Source organism: Tympanuchus pallidicinctus, unplaced genomic scaffold (genome assembly GCF_026119805.1).
Source record: "Tympanuchus pallidicinctus isolate F22 unplaced genomic scaffold, pur_lepc_1.0 scaffold5, whole genome shotgun sequence".
In the NCBI taxonomy this organism is placed as follows: Eukaryota; Metazoa; Chordata; class Aves; order Galliformes; family Phasianidae; genus Tympanuchus; species Tympanuchus pallidicinctus.
The window spans coordinates 31,105,898-31,125,866 of record NW_026294769.1 but is presented as its reverse complement, the minus strand read 5'-3'; the positions used below and the strand labels follow the sequence as shown (position 1 = coordinate 31,125,866).

General features: G+C 40.7%; 1 protein-coding gene across 1 annotated transcript in view; it reads left to right on the top strand.

The window, feature by feature from the left end:
• The first annotated feature begins 216 nt into the window (after window positions 1-216).
• Window positions 217-19,969, top strand: part of ANKRD29 (ankyrin repeat domain 29) — a 31,674-nt gene continuing 11,921 nt past the window's right edge. The window contains exons 1-6 of the mRNA XM_052704619.1: window positions 217-303; window positions 4,672-4,782; window positions 6,990-7,088; window positions 9,686-9,784; window positions 15,877-15,975; window positions 19,021-19,119. Coding sequence (XP_052560579.1) covers window positions 292-303; window positions 4,672-4,782; window positions 6,990-7,088; window positions 9,686-9,784; window positions 15,877-15,975; window positions 19,021-19,119 — 519 coding nt within the window. The 5' untranslated portion in view covers window positions 217-291. The remainder of the gene's footprint in view (window positions 304-4,671; window positions 4,783-6,989; window positions 7,089-9,685; window positions 9,785-15,876; window positions 15,976-19,020; window positions 19,120-19,969) is intronic.

Below are 19,969 nucleotides of genomic sequence, written 5' to 3'. Positions count from 1 at the left end.
TTGGGACGGCAGCAACTTGGCGGTGGGATGCTGTGCTGCGGGCTGAGGCCGTTTCACTGCTGGTTCCGAGGTGCAGGCCCGGTCTCCAGCTCTGAGCCAGCTGCCGGGTGATGCTGTCCCTGCTGCGAGGGTGGGCAGGGGATGAGGGGGATCTGCACCCCTCGATTTAATAGCTGCGATCGGGACCGATGCGAGCAGCTCCCGTCAGGAGGGAGGCGCCGGGCCGCGCCCCGCCCCGGGCCGCGGAGCTGAGGCGCTGATCAGTGCGGGGCGGGGCCGGCGGTGCGCAGGATGTCCTTCAAGGTGAGCCGGGCGCGGGGACGGAGGGGCGGATGTGTTTCACGTTGTTTGCCTTCTCGTATCTTTAGATTTGTGGGCTTGATTTTATTTATTTTAGCAAAACGGCGGCGTCTGTGAGCCCTGCCCGGGCTGTAGGGTGCCCCAACAGCCCTGCGGTAGCTGCTGATGGAGCCGGCTCTTTCCGCAGCTGCCATCCCGGGAAGGATGCGTGTTTAGCGTTACATAAACCGCTCGCTTAGGGTCTGTGCCGCAGGTTTGGTGCGGTCGGAGCTTCCCTCTGACTTTTCAGATCGGTTGTGTAATAGTTGGGAGCGGCATTCGGCCGTGGCTCTGCGTCCCAGGCTGCGGTGGCCACTGATGATTCGCTGCGATTCCCGTCGCTTTGCGTGCTTCCTCCAAAGCCATGCAAAAGCAGCCGTATTCGAAAGGTTGCCCAAAATAAGTTTTTAAATCCGAGGACAGGATTAGTAAAATCAATTGGCAAAGAGCTCAGCGAGCAGTAATAACTGCTGGTAACAGAGAACATTTATGCTAAATGTACATCTTCTCAATTCTGCACTGTCTGGATGCTGCGTTCGCTCTTCTCTTATTGATCAGCAGCCCCGTGCCAGCCCTTGGCCGTGTTGGTTGTGCTGCATTGCTTTTCTCCTCACTGAGCCTCCTCCCACCTGTCACTGTATCATTCCTATGCTGGGGCTGCTCGATGCCACAGGTGTGTCCCACCTGCAGCTCAAGCCCACATATGGGGGCGCATGGCATCTGCATTGCATAGAGTGCTGAAATCTCAGTATTTGCCCCAATTTTGGTCCTTCGTTGGCCCCATACATCTTTAGCCTCTTTTGTCCCTCTGCTCTGTCTCCATGAGTCGTTCCCACCTTCATTTCACATCAGAACCCAGCTTTGTATGCTTTGTCCATCCCTACCTGCTCCTTTCTATGCCCTATTGCCCACTTTCTGTCTCCTCCTGCTGAAGGTGGCTTACTGCCTGTTGCCTTTCCATCTGGAGAGCTGCAGTCCCCTCCTTTCTCCCTCTTTTCTGTCTTTTTACTTGATGTATTCTCTTCTTCTCAGAAGTCTGTATACTTATCTAGGAGTCTGACACATCTCCTATTGCGGCTGTCTATTCATGCTTTCTGTCTTATCCTTCTAACCCACAAGTCAAAATTCCTTTTTCATTGCCTATATGCACCAACATCCTCTCTTCTAGACCACATTCTCTGTGCTTTTGCCTGCCTAAACTTAATGTCTGTACCTTAAACTACTTTTCTCTTTACTCATGACCCTTTGTATAGGATGCATTAGTATCTAATAAAGACCTCTGTCTTTCCTCTTACATTCCACTAGCATTTCCCATTATGTCATAATTGATTCTGATTTCCAGTTATTTTTCTTTAAAACTTTTTTCTCAGCTCTTCCTTTCTATCTGGACTGGTTTGGAAATGGAATGGGAAAATGGTATTTTCTTGTATTTTGACAGTAGGACAAACCAGTCCTTGAGTAGTGTTCTCTTTCTCCTCTCCTTTGTCTCTTTCTTTTCTTTCATCTCTAAACTCATTGCTTAAGAACTACACTCTTCTTCCATAGCTGTTACCTACCCTACTATGAGCTGCTGCTTCTTTGCAAACAGCAAGGCAATGGTAGGGCAGGGACTTTTACCAACGTTTTAAACAGTTAATCTCTTGAAATTCAACATTACTTCTCCTTAAGTATCTGATATGACAAGACTGAATTCTTAACTGGACAACAGCAGTCCATGTCATATCATTTCCCCTGGTATAAAACCAGCTCATTGTTTACAAGTTATTCAGCTAATCAAATTATTAATCCCATGGTAATACTTCATATTGTGTCTTCTAGTGATGTCAACATTGCTGCCAGTAACTGAAAGAGCACACAGTCGTGAATCTTTGGTTTGAAGGCAGAATAAAAATCATTGCATAGCACTTCTTGTGGTCATCTCTTTAAAGTTCCCAAGTTGTTCAAATGATTTTGCAAATTCTTTTCATTTCAGTGTATAGAATAGATAGAATAGCTCCGATTAATTTGCTTTTTCTATCTAAACACTGCATAGCTGATAGATAATCTGAGTATTCTGTATATACAGCTTTTGAATGAGGAATCCCCAGCACTGTGGGGGCACGAGGGGAAGTACTGCTATCAGTCATTCCAAATTGGGTCAGAAGCACTACTGGGAAAAACCTGGTTTTGTATCCTTGATGCTTTTGAGAGTTCTTCCCTACCTTTTATCTGATACAAAGTATGAGGATGCGTTTGCTGGAGGACTATTCTAGGGGTATCAGAAGTAATAAAGAGGTGGGGGTTCATGATTTGTCAGGTTGAAAACTCTAGATGTCTGGTTTCAGACTGGGTTGATTCTAGCAACTTGGCTCTCTTCTCTCTTCATGTAAGCTAATGAAAACAGGTGAAGAGCTTCTGAATAGTCATGCCTGATCTATAGAAGTATTGTATAATAAAACAAAATCACATTGCTGTTGTGCCCTTTCACGGACAACCAAGTTGGATAAAATAAATCTTTCTATGGATATATTATCATACCCTTCAATTTTCCAAAACTTTAAGGGATGGAGTTAGGCAATAAAATTTGTTTTCCCATTCTGTGAGATAAAAAGTTTGTTCTTTTGCAATAGTTTTCCATGTAATAAAAGAATAAAAACTATATTTCTGACTGTGATGTTTATAAATAAATATCTGCCTAATAAACTAGAGCAAAAGGATAACATAGACCACTGTGTGCTTAGGTCACCTGTCTGTTTTTACATAAAATTTTAGTGGTTCTAAGGGGAAAGATGGACAAACTACTTCCTGACCAGTTGCCAGCAAGGAGGGTATAGAATGCAAGCTCTCTTTTAATCGACGCTATTAGCAGTTCACAAGAGGAAAAGCAGTTTATGAGCTGTAAAAGGAAGATAAGAATTTAGCCCATTGTTCCTTCTGTAATTTTCAGTCTCCTTCTCTTACGGGTGTGGGTACAATAAATACTGCTAATGATCTTAAAATCTTAAAATTCTTAATCTTAATGATCTTAAAATTTATTGAATGGATCAAATTTAAGAACTCTTGTCTCACACAGCAGCCTGTTCAACAGTCTGGTAAAGCCTCTGAGTGTTAAAATGGCAACCAACTAGAAATGCTCGGTGTGAATGATCTATAATAGGTTCACAAATAACTGATCTTGTGTCTGCTGGTAACAACCAGAAAAATTATTCATTTCTGGTTATCTACCTCATTATTCTTGTGCATTAACATTAAGATATGGGAAAACGTGTCAAATATTTTCTAGCAGAATGACTGACTTTTATCTCCACTCTGCTCTCTTTGGGTTATCTCGGGGGCAGGATTCATTGAGAGTAAGATACTTAGTTATACTGACACTCTTTTGCCTGAGATCACTATCAGTAAAAAGACACTTTCCCAGATTGTTAGTGATATTTTATGATGGCCTTTATGCCATCATAAAAACGAGAGGCATAGTCTGCCCTGGGATGTACGTACCGCTGCCACCTCAGCTTTAGTTCATCTGAGCACTTACAGCCACTACATCACTTATCCATCAGGCTGATGTTTTGGCAGCTGCCCAGGTGGATAAGACTAGAAAGTTGGAAGCAAAATCTGTGTCCTTTTTTGCTGTCCTTCTACGCTGGGGAGGTAATAATTTACTCATACAAAGGAGAAGCCAGTTTGTGGCATTGTTTGTAGGACTGAGAAAGCTACCAGTGTGTCTAACACTGGTCCACGATATCAAGATTTCACAGTTTTCCAATTTTACCTTATATTTTTGTCCTGCATGTATAGTAAATGAATTTGTAAGTCTGTAGACAGCAAGAATCTAGCCTTCATTTTCTAGCATCATCCAGCAGGTATATCTTAAGCCCACAGCTACAGGGTGTTACTCGCAGGAAGAGATAAACCTAATAGCATTGAAGATACATGAACAATACTTTTTGTGTATTGGGACTTTATATGCAGAAAGGAAAGAGGTGGCAGAAGGCTGAAATGCAGGAAGATGTCCTGCAGCAGGACATGATTCACCCTCTGTAACTGTGGTTAGCCCCGCCTCAGAAGGAGACCGTCCAGTTCATTGTTTTCTGTGATGTTTCCCTGGGGATCTGGACTAGCATCATCAGCTCTAAGTGCAGAGCAGGCTAGAAGTCATGCTGCTATGGACACAGGGAAGACATGAAACAGTATGAGGCAGCACAGAGAGACTAATCTCTTTAGCTGCACAACGAAATCAAGTTAGCTTCCTCCTATGCTCTAGCTGTAAAAGATCAGCACACAATCAACACATATTTGTATTTGTCTGATGCATCTTACAAAATTTTTCTTGTTTCTGCTTTTTATTTTCACCAGAAAGAAACACCGCTCGCCAATGCTGCATTTTGGGCTGCAAGAAAAGGAAACCTGGCTCTTCTCCAGCTGCTGCTGAACAGTGGGCGAGTAGATGTAGACTGCAAAGACAGTGTATGCACACAGTGCACATATAACCACAGCGCTGATTTTACTTTGCTTTCTGTAGCCTGCTGCACAGGGGTGTGGCAGGGATCTGACTTCAGACATTGAGAGTCTTTTGACACTTGGACATGATTTAAAACCTTTTCTTGTCAGAAAGCAAGTTTGAAACTCAAGATAAAATAGCATGATGATTTACATCAGTAGCAAAGGGTTAGGAATTTGCCAGCACTCAAAAATGTGTCTTACATAGTTATTTGTGGCACTGACATTAAAAACACAGATTCTAGCACCCCAGGCTTCTCTTTGCAAGGAAATATCATTGTGGTAATAGATCACTCTGAAGAGCCAACTCAACCAAGCCCTAGCAGCAATGATTCTGTCAGCTAAAAGAGCTCCTCGTAATTAGCTTTTTAAAAAATAACCCTGGACCGCAGTTTCCATTTAAGCAACATAGAAGTCATTCTTGATGTGCAGCTATTCCCACCTCACATGAATGTGGTGAGCTAGACACAACCTGTGGTGGTGACAGAAGAACTGCTGGCCTCTTAACTTCTTCTTCCTCCTACCCCAGTATCCCCTACACTGACCCCAGAATGAAGAGACAGCAGGATTTCCCAGTATAGAGAAGCACAGATACGTGACTTGTTTACATCTTTACGATTTTTTATCTGGGTTGATGATGATAGGACATGGGGGAATGGTTTTAAACAAAGACAGGAGAGGTTTAGGCTAGGTATTAGGAGGAAGTTTTTCACACAGAGGGTGGTGACGCACTGGAACAGGTTGCCCAAGGAGGCTGTGGATGCCCCATCCCTGGAGGCATTCAAGGCCAGGCTGGATGTGGCTCTGGGCAGCCTGGTCTGCTGGTTGGTGACCCTGCACATAGCAGGGGGTTGAAATCAGATGATCACTGTGGTCCTTTTCAACCCAGGCCATTCTGTGATTCTATGATTCTACGACTGACAGATTTAGAGGGGTTTTCCTTACTGTAATTGGAGGAGTTGAAACTAGTTTTGAGATTTAAAATGGGTTGAGAGTAGAGATAATGTGCATATCTTTAGCATATGGACAGTTACTTGATTATGCCAAGCTATCGCAGAAAGCCAGGGAAAATAAAGATTGAGAAGTGCCCAGTTTTTCTTTGATTGGTGATGAGACTAACTTACAGGCAGTCATGCCTGTAAATCTAGCCTTAATGTGAATTTCTAGCCAGTAACATGAACCTGCCACATCCTCTCTCACTTTGAATGCAGGATAGAAATAGACGTAAAGAAAGAAGTTCTGCTACTGCTCAGTTTTTCTCAACATAAGACAAACTTTGATTAAGAATTTTTACAATGTGATGCAAAATATCCTGTCATCCTGCCAGACATACACATTTTCTAGACTAAAATATTGATAAAATATTTTAATATGGTTAAGGCTGTATGCTGCTTTTTTGCAACATCACACATTTTTTTCTTTAGAATGAATTGGTACATATGAAGATTTTAGACTGGTACATTTTATACTTTCATGTGTGGTCTTTATGTTGCCTGTACACCATATACATGTAACGTAAGTTTTATTTCGGTCAATGCAGCAGTGGACTTACTGGGGTATTGAAGAAACATGGATGTGTTGTTCTGGTCTGGAAAGTTCTCTGATGCAATGTGAAGAGTCATGGAGAGAGAAAGAATTTGCTGTAGTCATTTGGATAGGGTATTAGTATTCAAGACACTTGGGTCATAATGCTGACTATGACTCACAATTAAATAACTCATATAAGTCACTTGCATCCTGTATCTAAGGTTATTCTTCTGGAAAGGATATAAAGATCTTTGAGATTTTCAGATAAAAGCAACGTATAAGCCAAAAATATTACTGATATTTTTATTACACTTGTTTCAGGACAGTAATGTAAAGTCATTGGATAAATATTCACTGAATGAACAGGCCTTGCACTGCAGGCAAGTCTGTAATTTAACACTTTAACGCTTGCTAATTACTCATTTTCCAAGTGTTCTTGATAGAAAGTTTTAAACTGTCTGAGAATCTGTTCAGTGAAAGACTGCTCCCCCTTTCTGGAAAAGAGTGAACAGGATCTCTGAGCACTGACCATAAGCTTCCTTCAGCTGTTCAGAAAGCTTGTTTTATTGATTCAGCTCTTTCAGAAAGCTTGATTTGTTGCTGGAGGTGTCTACTGAAAATACTGATCTATTTTTCTTTATTCCCAGCTTGGCACAACAGCTCTGATGGTTGCATCTTACTATGGTCACATAGACTGTGTACGAGAATTGGTGTTGCAAGGAGCAGATATCAACCTGCAGAGGGAGGTAGGAAATGTTCTATGTTGAAACAGGGATTGATTAAGTGACTACTGATTTACTGCAAGTAATAAAAATACGTTGTCTGCTGCTTTTTGCCAACTGCAATTGCTGTGCAGTGTATGAACAGGGTCTGTTCTCCTAAGGACATCAAGGAATCTGATGTCTGGAACTTGTAATAGAAAATGAGATGCCATATTTATAAATAATTCATTAAAAATTTGCAGCATGTGAGGTTGGTGTGGAACAGTAATATCTCAGGTGTAACCCTCAGGTTACATCACTTATGCATTTATCATGTTACTCATTGTCACAGTAATTTACAACACCTCAGACAGCATCAATGTAATTTGATAAGGAGAAGTCCTTTACCTTGTGATTTGCAGAATTTGGTCATTAACATGGAGTGCCCTTGCTAGCCCAGGCATTGTTTTGACTTGTTATACCCAGGAGTTCCTGCCTCTCATTCTGAGCCAACTCTAAATATTACATCACTGAATCACCTATACCCTATCCTGCCTGTCTGCTTTGCATTCAAGACATCTCTCACACCACGGTGTGCTTGTTTGCAGAAGGGAAAATATCAGCACTTAGTTTTGTGAAAGTATCTTTCTCTTGTATTCTGCTCAAGTGATACTAAGGGGTACCTACAACCATTCTGGTCTGCATGATAACTATAATAGAGCACAGTTCCCTGGAACAAAGAGAGCTGTACTTGTCCCAAAAGAATTGCAGTTTGATGAGGACATGCAGTGACAGAAGAGCAAGACAGCAGTATTTTCATCACTTTAACAACCCAAGCAAATGTTTCTCATATTCCTTTGTTACCTGAAACATGATCATTAATCTTGAGATGATGACTTCAAGTCACTGAGTCAGTGAATGCTAAACTTGATGATGCCATGTTTAATGTCTTTGCACTAACTGGCCTAAGCTTGCTTTAACTATGATTGCTAGTATCTTTCAGTGTATCCTGTCCTAACAAAACATGTATTTAAACATGTACTTTCCCTTAGATAAACACCGCTTGAAAAGCAGCAACAAAAGTAAAAGTTGTGGACAGTTTTATGGACTTCCTGTTGAGTATCACTCTGGACATATTGAATCAGCAAGCCAATAAAAATAGAAACACTGTAATCCTCCAGAATCATTCTGTTGCTGAGAGGAAAGAAAATGGATTAAATTTTATCCCTGAAGACCAAGGGCACTAATCTGAAAGTAAATCTACATACTCAAACCAGTGCTCTTGTACCCCAAAATTGTTATGAAACTCATGGAAAGGGGAGCCCTATAGATAAGCATGTGAGAGGGGGCTCTAAACTGGTCTTTATGGGTCATGTGCTATTATCACAGAAGTCTTTGGCACTGGAGAATTTCATCTTTAGTTCTATTTTCCTGCACCTTTAGCATGTGATGAGAAAGCTCAAAATTTTGAAAGCATGCTTCTCTTTTCTCTTTACAACTTTTCCCTTCTGTCCAGCCTTTAAAATCTTCCAAAGTCATTTTTTTTCCTGATTTATTCAGGAAAATGTCAATGACAGTATCATATACAACAAGTATAAAGTTTTCACTTTCATTTCTCTATCAAGGCTAAGGGAAAGTAGGAGCAACAGGGTTGGCTTGAAGGCTGCTTGAAGGCTGCTTAGCTGGATGGGAAGATATTCATCCAAAAGAAAAGGATGACTTATGCCAAGAGAAATAATGTTTTGCTAGTGCATAGTGAAGCAAAGTGGAGCTCTGATATGCTGAATAACCCCTGTGGTCTTTCCACACCTAGATTTAAGTTCATCCCGTGTTCCTGTTTATCTGACTGTAGTGACAGGTGGTAGAGGGCTTGGTTTCAAATGGCTGTTCGTCTCCTGTGTGACACTGCTGTTTTCTACCTCTGGGCTTTCTTTCCTTGTCTAAAGACTGAAGAGAGGTGATGAATCCTGAGAAGCGTATAAGAGAAACTCTGCACAAAAGCATAACTTTATTGTGATTCTCCAAGCATAAACAAGATTGTTTGGCTTGGAGAAGAAAAGGCTTCAAGGAGACCTCATCATAGCATGCCAATATTTGAAGGTAGCATATAAACAAGAGGGGGAATGACTGTTTACGAGGGTGGATAGTGGTAGGACAAGGGAGAATGGTTTTAAACTGAGACAGGGGAGGTTTAGGTTAGATATTAGGAGGAAGTTTTTCACACAGAGGGTGGTCATGCACTGGAACAGGTTGCCCAAGGAGGTTGTGGATGCCCCATCCCTGGAGGCATTCAAGGCCAGGCTGGATGTGGCTCTGGGCAGCCTGCTGTGGTGGTTGGTGACCCTGCAATAGCAGGGGAGTTGATGATCATTGTGGTCCTTTTTAACCCAGGACATTCTATGATTCTATGATTCAGTATGTGATGCTAACGAGTTATCTCAGTGCAATGAGAAGAAAACTGACCCCTCACCTAAGATACTTTGTGTCCTCTGGAGCCCTCAAAATCATCGTATCTTTTCAGATGATGTTCCATTGATTATGCTTAATAAGTTTTAATCTGAAATGTGTACTGTGGTCAAGCATGTTATGTGTTTGTGGTTTTTATTAATCCTTTTTTTTATTATTATTATTAATTCGTGCAGTCAGGTGCAACTGCTCTGTTCTTTGCTGCACAGCAAGGCCACAATGATGTGGTGAAGCTTCTCTTTGAATTTGGAGCCTCCACTGAATTTAAGAATAAGGTGAGATGAAAAGTCTGGTTTTGTGTGCTGTTACATTCTAACTGTCAAGGGTGTTGTTTCTTCTTTGTTTGAAATGTATTCTAGCAGTAGCAAGATGATAAAAAAGATTTCCTCACTTGAACATTTTCTGAATATTGTGAGTAGTACAATATATTTTGAAAATATTAACTTGTGAAAATATTTACTTACACTACTTGGACTTAATGGCATAATTTGGTCAGAGATCAGTCCACTGATGGTGAGATCAATCTTTCCTCTGAAGACATTCTGCAACATGAGAAGAAGGGATCTCTTTGTACAGGTCAGGTAGCATCCTATTTTAGGTGTGTATTTACTCCGCTTGCGCATACAGAAATTTGGCAAGTCTTTGCATACCACCGTAGCAGACATAAGAATATAATGGTTTCAGTTCTCCCTAAATTACCATTTAGCCATCTGTGACAGGAAGATGAAATACACCTTATAATGTCTATTTGTTGTTGTTGTTGTTGTTCAGGCTGGCCCTTTTTCAAAATTTAAAGTAACTGAAAGAGCTTGGGTCTGGTTCATCATCTCTCACAGAATAAATGGCATTAAGAGCAGGTATGCTGGCCACAGTACATCAACTCAGTTTCTTTGCTCAAGGCAGTACTGACATTCTGCTTTCAGAAAGCAGAGTCAAAAGCACCAGATTTTCATGAAGCATTCTTGCCCTTGATGTGGTGGCCACATTTCAGAGCACTGGGGCTGATGTAGCTGAAATTCTTCATTTCCATAATCTGGGGAGGACACTACCAGTCACTTAACTTGGCATCTGTAGTGACATGTATTTGAAGAAAAATAGCTCTTTACTCAACAACAACCATTTTTTCAAGATGTTGTCATCGTAGCTATCTCAACCCATACCTACTTTTCAGAATCCCTTAAAACATAGGCTTTAAATACAAGGAGAACTGATGGAACATCACTGGGAACTCTTCAAGCTCTAGGAATTGTAGCAGATATTACTAATCAAAAACATAAAGGTTTTTGTGGTCATGTAGCTCATGCATGTCTGTACCATAGAGTGAGCATTGTTTCTGGTACTGCAGAGAATTATGCTAGATTGGAATATTTTTTTTTTGTCATCTTATTGTCTAGACAGAACTTGGGACAGTGACTGCAGGGTGATGTAGGCATTGTTTCTTTGCTTCTCTAACTCAAAAGCAAAGCTAGAAGTTTATTTGCCAGTGAGTTTTACACTGTGTTTTGGCAGCCTATGATAAAGAACATCATGACCACAGTAGAAGCATCAATCAGTAAAATTAAAAACATGAATGAAATTGTGATTTAACACAATGTGGAGTACAGTGTTGGAGCTTAGCACCATAGAAGGTTGCAATGGATTTCAAAGGGTTGGGTAGCCTCATTTGTTGGAGGAACCTGCATGTTAAAATGCATTTTGCTTCTGAGTCTTATTTTGGGGTGAAGCATCACAGTGAGGGTAGTAAGAGTCAGGATGAAGCATATGTAAAGTTAGCAAGATTCAGAAAAATATTCTTTTCTCACATTCAGCTGTATACAATTGGGTGAATTAATTTACACTGTTCTTTGAACCATCTGACCTGTAGTCAGGCCACAAAAGCCCTACTGAAGGAGAAAATGTGTCCCAGCCACAAAAATCCTGGACTACTCTTTGGGACAAAGCATAAAGGTGGGCAGTGCTTTTACTGAGGGAGGGAATGCAGGAAATGCAGGAAAGGATGGAAAGCAGAGACTCAGTACCTTAGTATGTGTATAGGGACAGTCACATCTTCAACAAGCCTTTGCACAGGCTTGTTGTGAACCAGGTGTTTGTAAACAAGTCGAGACTTGGCCCACATGATGAACAGCAGGCTTGCAATCATCTGATCCTTCATGACAATAATGTGATCTGCTTTGAGGAATGCAAAACAAATTTGTGAGTCACTGAGACAGATAAAAAGGTGCAAAGATTCAAATGACGGGAAAATCTTTCTGTATTCAGTCCCTCCTGATTCCTTCCACTACTGGACAAATGCAGTTCTATTTGAGGCACCATTGATAACATACTGCATTGACGGCATGCATTTCCCATTGGTTTTTTGGATTGTTTTGTTGTTGGTGTCCAATTTTCTGATTTAATAGTATGAATTCCATTGCTTGAAATTATTACATCAATTTATTTTTTTTTTCTGTTAATGGGTTACTAAGATAACAGGCTTCTCTATCCCACTCTCCAAATCCCAGAGATGAAAAAGATAACAAAATAAGCCTTTCTAAGTCAGAGATAAGGCATTTTCTGATTGAAGCACTCAGCTGGGAGCAGTGCTGGAAAAGATGAGGATCCTGCCTGGATTCCTTTTCAAAGGGTGTTGCAAAACTCCTCGATTTACAAAAGGACTTTCTATTATAAATGAAGATGTGGAATTAAAATACGATCAGAGATTAATTAAAATAAGATCAGAGACCAGATTTTCCTAAGATTGCTTAGGAAATAGACACTTTAAAACAAGGCAATGCAAACCCCACTGTCTTCTTTGCAATGAAATTCTCTATAAATTTTAATTACATTTGTTACTTACATGTGAGAGTTCAGGAGAACAAACTTAATACAAGAATTCTTGCTACGCTTTGTATCATTTCAGTTGATATTCACTGTGACAGTCTGTCTGGTATCAACTGGTATAAATTTTTCTTCAGAGTGTCTGCTATGATGCCATGTTTTGGTTCTAGGAAAGAAACAATGTTGATAACACACCGATGTTTACAGTTTCTACTAAGCAGTGTACAGAGCCAAGTTCTCAGCAAAGGGCCCGAGCTGCTGGGAGGGAACAGAGCTAGGACAACAGGCTTAAACTGGCCAAAAGGATACTCCATACCATACGACATCAAGCAGAAGGAGTTTTGAAGGGAGCAGGAGTGCATCTTGCACTCTTCCACTGCATGGAGGGCTAGATAGGCATCGATATGGGAGGGGTGAGCAATTGCTTGTGCATCACTTTTCTATATACATTCATTTATATGTGTATGTGGTCATAAGTATAATTCTTTTCCTTTTCTTTATCTTAGTAAGTAGTTTTATCTCAACTGATGAGTTGCACTCATCTCTCCACAAACCCACTGAGAAGTGAGGAGTGAGCAAACAAATCTGTGGTGCTCAGCCACCTGCTGAGTTAAACCACAACACAGGCAAAGTGAACATCCCTAGAAATAAGGATTAGAGATTTTTTTTTTTCTTAGTCTGTGACTTATTATGAGCATGTGTGTGGTTTCCATGATGGCATATTTTCTGAGCAATGCTGCAAGTCACACAGTGTGTTGGAGACTATTTTTCAGTATGTAGTAATGGCAGAAAACCAATTTCCCTCCCTTGTAGTGCATTTCAGAGAAAGTAAAACACTGTGTACTTCTAAGGTACTTGCAAGCAATGATGACAGAGGTAAAGGAAGAGGTAGGCAAATAGAGAGGTACATCCCAGATAGCATGTTCTTACTGGATGCTGTCCAAGTGCTTATGTGGGAGACTGGCAGCTAATGTATGCACTGCCAGTAGGGATAACAAGGTAGGGATAAGATAAAACTGTTTCAAGAAAAGAATGGCAGAGATAGCTGAGAGGACTGCTCCTCTCTGAGTTCCCAGCTTGCTGGAATGGTCTGCAGTGAAGGATTATTGGAAGCTACACTGTGTCAAAACAACAGGGTATGAGCAGCAAATGAGCACAAGGCTGAGCGCTTTCTCTCAGTGCTATTGCCTGTTAACCTCCTGCTACAGAGCAATTATTGCCCTAGAAGTGCCTCTGTGATTGCTCACATGTCGCTGCTTCCACTTTCTGCCCTGCTCGGAGTTTCCAAGAGGCTTGCCAGTATCAAGGATGTTGCTTCAGCATTTTGTTTCAGCTGAGGCCAAAAAAAATAAAGTGGGAATCACATGGCTGCAAGGGATTTTAAAACTCAGGCATTTACTCCTTTTTTTTACATCCTTCCATCTACTTTCCCTGTAGCCTATAAAACAGTGGGCTCTCCAGACAGAATTTTCTGGAGAAAAGGCTCTTGTGCTGGCCAAAGGGGAAGAAAGTATAAGGGAAAGCAAGATGAAAGCTCAATAGAAGTTGGAGGATGATTTTTTTTTCTATTAAAAAATGTGGAACTTTGTAGCATTTTATCAAACATTGTGAATTCCTTGATTTAACTGAATGCTGTCTTCCATAAGGTGCTTTCTGTGTAAAGGATTCCTATCCACAGTTTCCTTCCTTGGAGCGAGACCTGTTGCTGTTTATCATAGTGGTACTTCCACCTGTGTGAAAGCTGTGACATCTCCAACATGGGATCACACAGTTCTGCTCCACACACGTTGCTTATGCTCTGCTGTGCTGACTGTGGTTAGGCCTGCTCTTTGTTTGGGATCTGTCAGTTGGTTGCCTCCAGAAATTATGTCAATAAGCAAACCATCTTCTTAAAATAACAGTTTGTGGAGAACACAAGGGTTTTGGAAAATGAAAAACAAGTCATAAAGCAATAAGCAGGTCATAAAGCAATAAACAAACTACTCGCATATGCATCTGAATGCACCCATTTCTTTACAAATGGGGAGCCTCAATATTTTTAAGCTTCTCATAAGTCATCCTTCCCTACATCTCTACAGAGGACGACCACTCTTGATAGCTCAGTTTTTCTTAGCTTATCAACATGGAGAGGTACAGTTTCCTTCAGGGAAAGTTCTTTAAAATATCCGTGTTATTTTTTTTTTTTTCCATTTGAAGTCCTTTGATCTGGCAACTCAATACTCAAGCAAAATGGCTTTCAGCTGGTTGTAGATAGGAAATAGGTTTCATGAAGCTACTAGCTTTTGCTATTGTTTTCAAGTTTGTAGAGGTAGGGGCTTTTTTGTGTGTATTTTTCTGTTGTTTTTCATTGTTTTTATTGCCGGGAACTATTGTGGTTGCTTTCATGTTTTGTTCCAGCAATTCCTATTAATATGACAGGAAATCTAGAGACTCACTGTAGCTACAGAGCAAATTAACTTCACTGACCAGGTTGTCTGCTTATTTTTACTTAAATATCCCAGAATTAATATGCAATTCTTAAATTGTCACATAATGGTTTCACATCTGTGACTTTGCCGACAGCGATGCCTTGCTTGCTTTTTAATATTGCATGGGGGAAAGGTAAGACACTTTAAGAGTAGTTACAGACAGTCTCTGTGGATTATTTCAGCCATGTCAGACCTTGAGTTTTCACAAGAGTTATAGGCATGAAATAGCACCATAGATTAATAAGTTTGATTGGCACATCCTATTATAAAAAATTAATTCAGCCATTCGGGTGTAATTTCTCTTGCTGGCTATCTGTCCATGTGGAAAGTTTCAGACAAGACTTTGGAACTGTTTCAGAGAACAAGGCTGAGGGAAAATACAATATTTTGCCCACATTAATAACAGCTGTGGAAGCCATTTGTTTGAAATGCTTTGTGGAAGAGCAGCTTGAGACTGGGAAAAATTAAGGAAGGAAAGAGGAAATGTTTGGTATCAAACGATGTGGGGTGTGCATCATCCATGTTGCCGTCCCAGGCAGAAGATAAAGAACCTCTCCATACCAATGTCAGAAATGATGGCAATTTTTGAGCGCATTCACCAGGACGTGGCGACCCCTGCATTTGTGTCTCCGCTGTTTCCTCTGTCTTGGAGTTGTCAGCCAGCAACAAAGGGGCATTTTCCAACCCAGATGTCTCCTGTGGAATCAGCTGTGCAAGCCAGACTCAATGAGAGCACCTAGGCCTACCTTTAGTGTAACTGCCACAGAAAAGTATTGGGGATATCACTGATGATTATGGATTTGATTAGATACAAGCCTCCACATTTAGCTAGCACGCTTTTAGATGCATCCTCCCTACTCTCCTTCAGGCCAACAATCAGCAGCTGAAAGGCAGAACATGACAGGGCATGAAGTTCTGGTCAAAGAAGAGAAGATGATTGGTAGCTTCTGGAGCAGGTAAAGGGTGTATTGTGTGCCAAACTCTGAAAAGCAAGCCTTAAAATTTGCTTATGCTGTAAGGTGAAGTTCAGTCCAGCATCTTCTTTTTCAACCTTCTGTACCCTTTCTTCATTTTGTTCACAGGATGGAGGTACTGCTCTTCTAGCTGCTTGTCAATACGGGCATGCAAAGGTAGTGGAAACGCTGTTGAAACATGGTGCCAACATTCACGATCAACTTTATGTGAGTTACTTGACATGGGTAATATTGATAATACTGTGGATGGAACAAATGTGCTGTTGGTTGGACAGCAGCAGATACTCTAGCTCCAGCAAAGAGAAGCATTTGCCAAACATTGTGGTTTTTTAGTTCTCTGCTGCTCTAAGTTGTGATCTTTTTTTGTTAACTGTCTGCTTTGTGTTATTTTGGGAAAAGTGCTACAAAAACAGAAAAGATGATTTAGCTTCCTTTCGGTTCATTGTCTGCATGAAGGCTGAGTTCAAATCTGCATCAGATTTGTGATGTCTCTTACTACTGAACAAAAGCTCAAAATGTCGTTTTCTGTCACATCAGGTTTACATTGCAGACAGAAGTTGAATAACTATAAGCCCACTGAGGTATTTGAGAATCAGTTCATCAGTTTTCTGCCAAGAAGTACAGAAATTACGTTGTCTTTAAATCAGTTGTTTTGTGTTTTTTTCCTTAAATATCAGTTAAAAAGATGTTATTTGGTATCTTTGCACCTCCAGTTTGTCAGTTCTTTTGGCAAAGAATATTAAAATGACTGAACTAACAGTGTTTAGTTGGCTTTTCAGAAAGCTAGATTGAGCCAGTGAAGTATTAATTTACTTCAACAGAAACTCAAATAAGTTGAACTTTTCAGCATTCAACAGAAAGGAGTGGCAGGTTTTCTCTTTGCTTCCCGCCTCTCTCTCCTACTCCAGGGTAGAAGACAAGGCTGACAAAGTACAATTTGTTCACTGTGAATATACAGAGTTTTTCAGCCATTCCTATGGGATTTGCAGGATGCTGTCAGTCTGAGGGCTGGTGACGACAGAAGTCACCAAGATGCCAGGGGCCATGTGCTGGTTGCACAAGGAGTCCCCAGCTCTGTGAGGCCACCACCCCATATTTATAAAGACGGGTGTTCTACTGTCACCGCTGTCAAGTAGCAACAACCTTTCTAACCTACAGGCAGTTTGTCATGCTGTGCTTGGTAATCCCAGGACTTTCCACCTGGTTAAAAATAGCAATACTATCACACCTGCAGATACTTTACTGGCAGTAAAATGACTTCCTTATTGCCTCTCCTAGGAATGAGAAATTTTTGCATTCAGATTTAGAGATGTATTTCTATGGCTTTCAGTCATTAAGCAAAACCGGTCAGTAACAGCTGCCTCAAAAATAAGAACGCAATCTCTTAAAAATGAATGTTAACCTGGCTCCTTTTCTGGGACATTGCCAAGCAGCTTTTGTGCAGCAGTATCTGGCTGGCAGTTTTAATGGCAGGCAGCCAGAGGAGAAGGATTTTGAGCATGCTCTTGGGCAGTCCTCCCCCAGATGATCAAGATGCATGTTTTAATTTTAAGTTGACTCATGTGAGGAGTAGAGGAGAAGACAAGAGAATAACTAAACAATATCACTTGCAGAAATATTTAATGGCCTCTAAGCAGCTTGTTGCAGCATCTATTCAAATCAAGTACAGAAACCAAATAATTAATTTTAAAAAATGGTTGAATGATAGGCAAACCAAAGCTCTCTATCTTGGTTGATGCTATAATTAAGATCTCATTTAATATTACACAACCTTGTAAACTTTCTAAATGGATGTGTTCTTGCTGTATGTGCCTCTTGAGGAAGCCTGCAAAGCACCCAATATCATCACCCTATTTCATGCATTTGCAAAGCAGTCAAAGAAAACAGCCTCCTAGAGGACCCAGGGGCAAATATTCATCTGCAGTACCAGCAGATATCTCTCTTCTTTACCAGGGCAGTTGTCATGAAATCAAGATCAAAATTTTTACCACCAATTCTTAGGCTCTCTATTCAGCTCATGCTTCAAGCCTGAGTTTTATAGGAGGAGGACCTCAACAGTATGTGTAAGCAGATAACAGCATTCATTCCAACCTGGTGATATACCAACAACGTTGAAAATGGGTTTCTGCCAAAATGCCCTGTATTTTGGAAAAATACAAACAGGAGGTGCCCATAAGATATACACCTGTACATCTGAGACATGGTGAGGTGTTCATTCATGGCTCTACTTAAACCAGAACATCCCACTTTCTGGGAATACTTGTCCTAGAATGCTCAAAATGCAATGTGTTGCCTTCTAGTCCTTTGGATGGATTTCAGTGTAGTTTGAATATTTTTCATTAATATATATATATATATATATATATATACATATATTAAACTTCATAACTTTTTTCTTGTGGAAAAAATCTTATGTGAATCCAACCATTGTGCATTTTCTAATGCTGGTATCTCCATGTGAAAGACATGGTGAGGAAACATAAATCCCAAATTAGTTAATTCTTTCACAAGCCTTCCATAGGGAAATGATGGTTTCTGATAGGCTAGGAGATACCCTGTCTTGCATGTGTTACTTTTACATGCTTATCTACAGAGTCAGTCTCTTCTGCAAGATGTGCCAGAGCAGCAGCATGGTAGTTGCTGGTGTGTCACAGCAATGTAGAACTGTACTCACTCCTTCAGTCTAAAGGGCAGGCTTCAGTGCTAAAGTTTTCAGCTCTGCAAAGTACTTGGACATGTTTTCACCATGTGCATCTGTGTGGCAGAGCACTTCTGTATAGGCACAGAAAATTAAGTGAACCTAAATAAAAACATTTTGCTAAATATGAAAGGATTTCTAGTTATGAAGTTATACCTTGGTGATAAACAAGATGTTTGGTATTCCAGACCCAGGATTTAATGCTCAGTGTGATACACAATGGCAGCTGGTATTTATGCATGCTGAAAGAAATTATTACTATAGTTTGTTATCATAGAATCACAGAATAGTTTGGATTGGAAGTGACCTTTAAGATCACCTAGCTCCAACCCCCCTGCTGTAGGCAGGGTTGTCTCCCTCTAGACCAGGTTGCTCAAAGTCCCATCCAGCCTGGTTGAACAAGAGTTGTGATTTTAGACATTGTTTCTTGAGCTTAGCTGTATATATGATGTTCCAGTGCATAATGGATTAGAAGGGAGAACATACTTGGTTTTTTTTTAATAAAAAAATTATTTCATTGCAACACAGTGTAAGCTGGAGGTATTTGTTCTTAGGATGGAGCTTCTGCAATTTTCTTGGCAGCTCAAGGAGGCTATCTGGATGTCATCCGACTGCTGCTTTCTTCAGGAGCAAAAGTTAACCAGCCTCGGCAGGTAAGCTCCACCTTTCAAGGCAGAATTGGTATCTAATTACTAAACTTTACAGTTATTAAAAGTTAACACTGGAATTTTTACTGGGCATTGGGTTCCCATGGGGGGCTTTCACTGGAAGGTGGAATGTGGCTGTGAGTGTATCTGTGTTTTAGTTCAGATTTGTAGTGTGGATTTGAAAGAAGCACCCCAGTCATTTCTGCTTGCACACAACCTAGATTGTTTCTGTAAAAAGTGAAACTAGAAGCTGTGTTTTATATATGAAATAATTGTGCTTCAAACCAAACAGGGATCAGACATCTGGTTATTCTTCTGGACAACTTTGAACCACATGCAGGTTGGGCATGCTTGGGCCATGTGACCAGGCTAAATCAAAATGAAACTCTCAATTTGTATTTGATGATGATGTAAGTGCCTTGCACTACCTCTTGCACTGCTGTACCAAGTTACTTGTGAACGTGAACACGTCCTTGTTCTTTGAAAATTTTGGAAACACTTGGAAAAGCTTGTGAAACATGGTATTATATTTAGTATACCTGGTTTTGAAAATATGTATCAACATCAAACCTGATCTTCAACAAGGCCTTTCACATTTAGTTTTACTATGCACTCTCATTGTGCACTTTGAAACTCAGGCTGGAGCATTACACAACAGAGAGGGAGGCTGGCAGCTATGCCCTGCACGCCCTGCACTGATCTTCTCATTGCTCCTAGGCTGCTTCCACGCTGTCTCTCTTGGTCAAGGTTATGTAATATTGTTGGCTGTTAGTTAATGTAGACTAAAAAATCAATATGGAAAGATAGATCACTGTATGCATTAATGCCTTTTGAGTGGGTTAAAACAAAGTTGGGG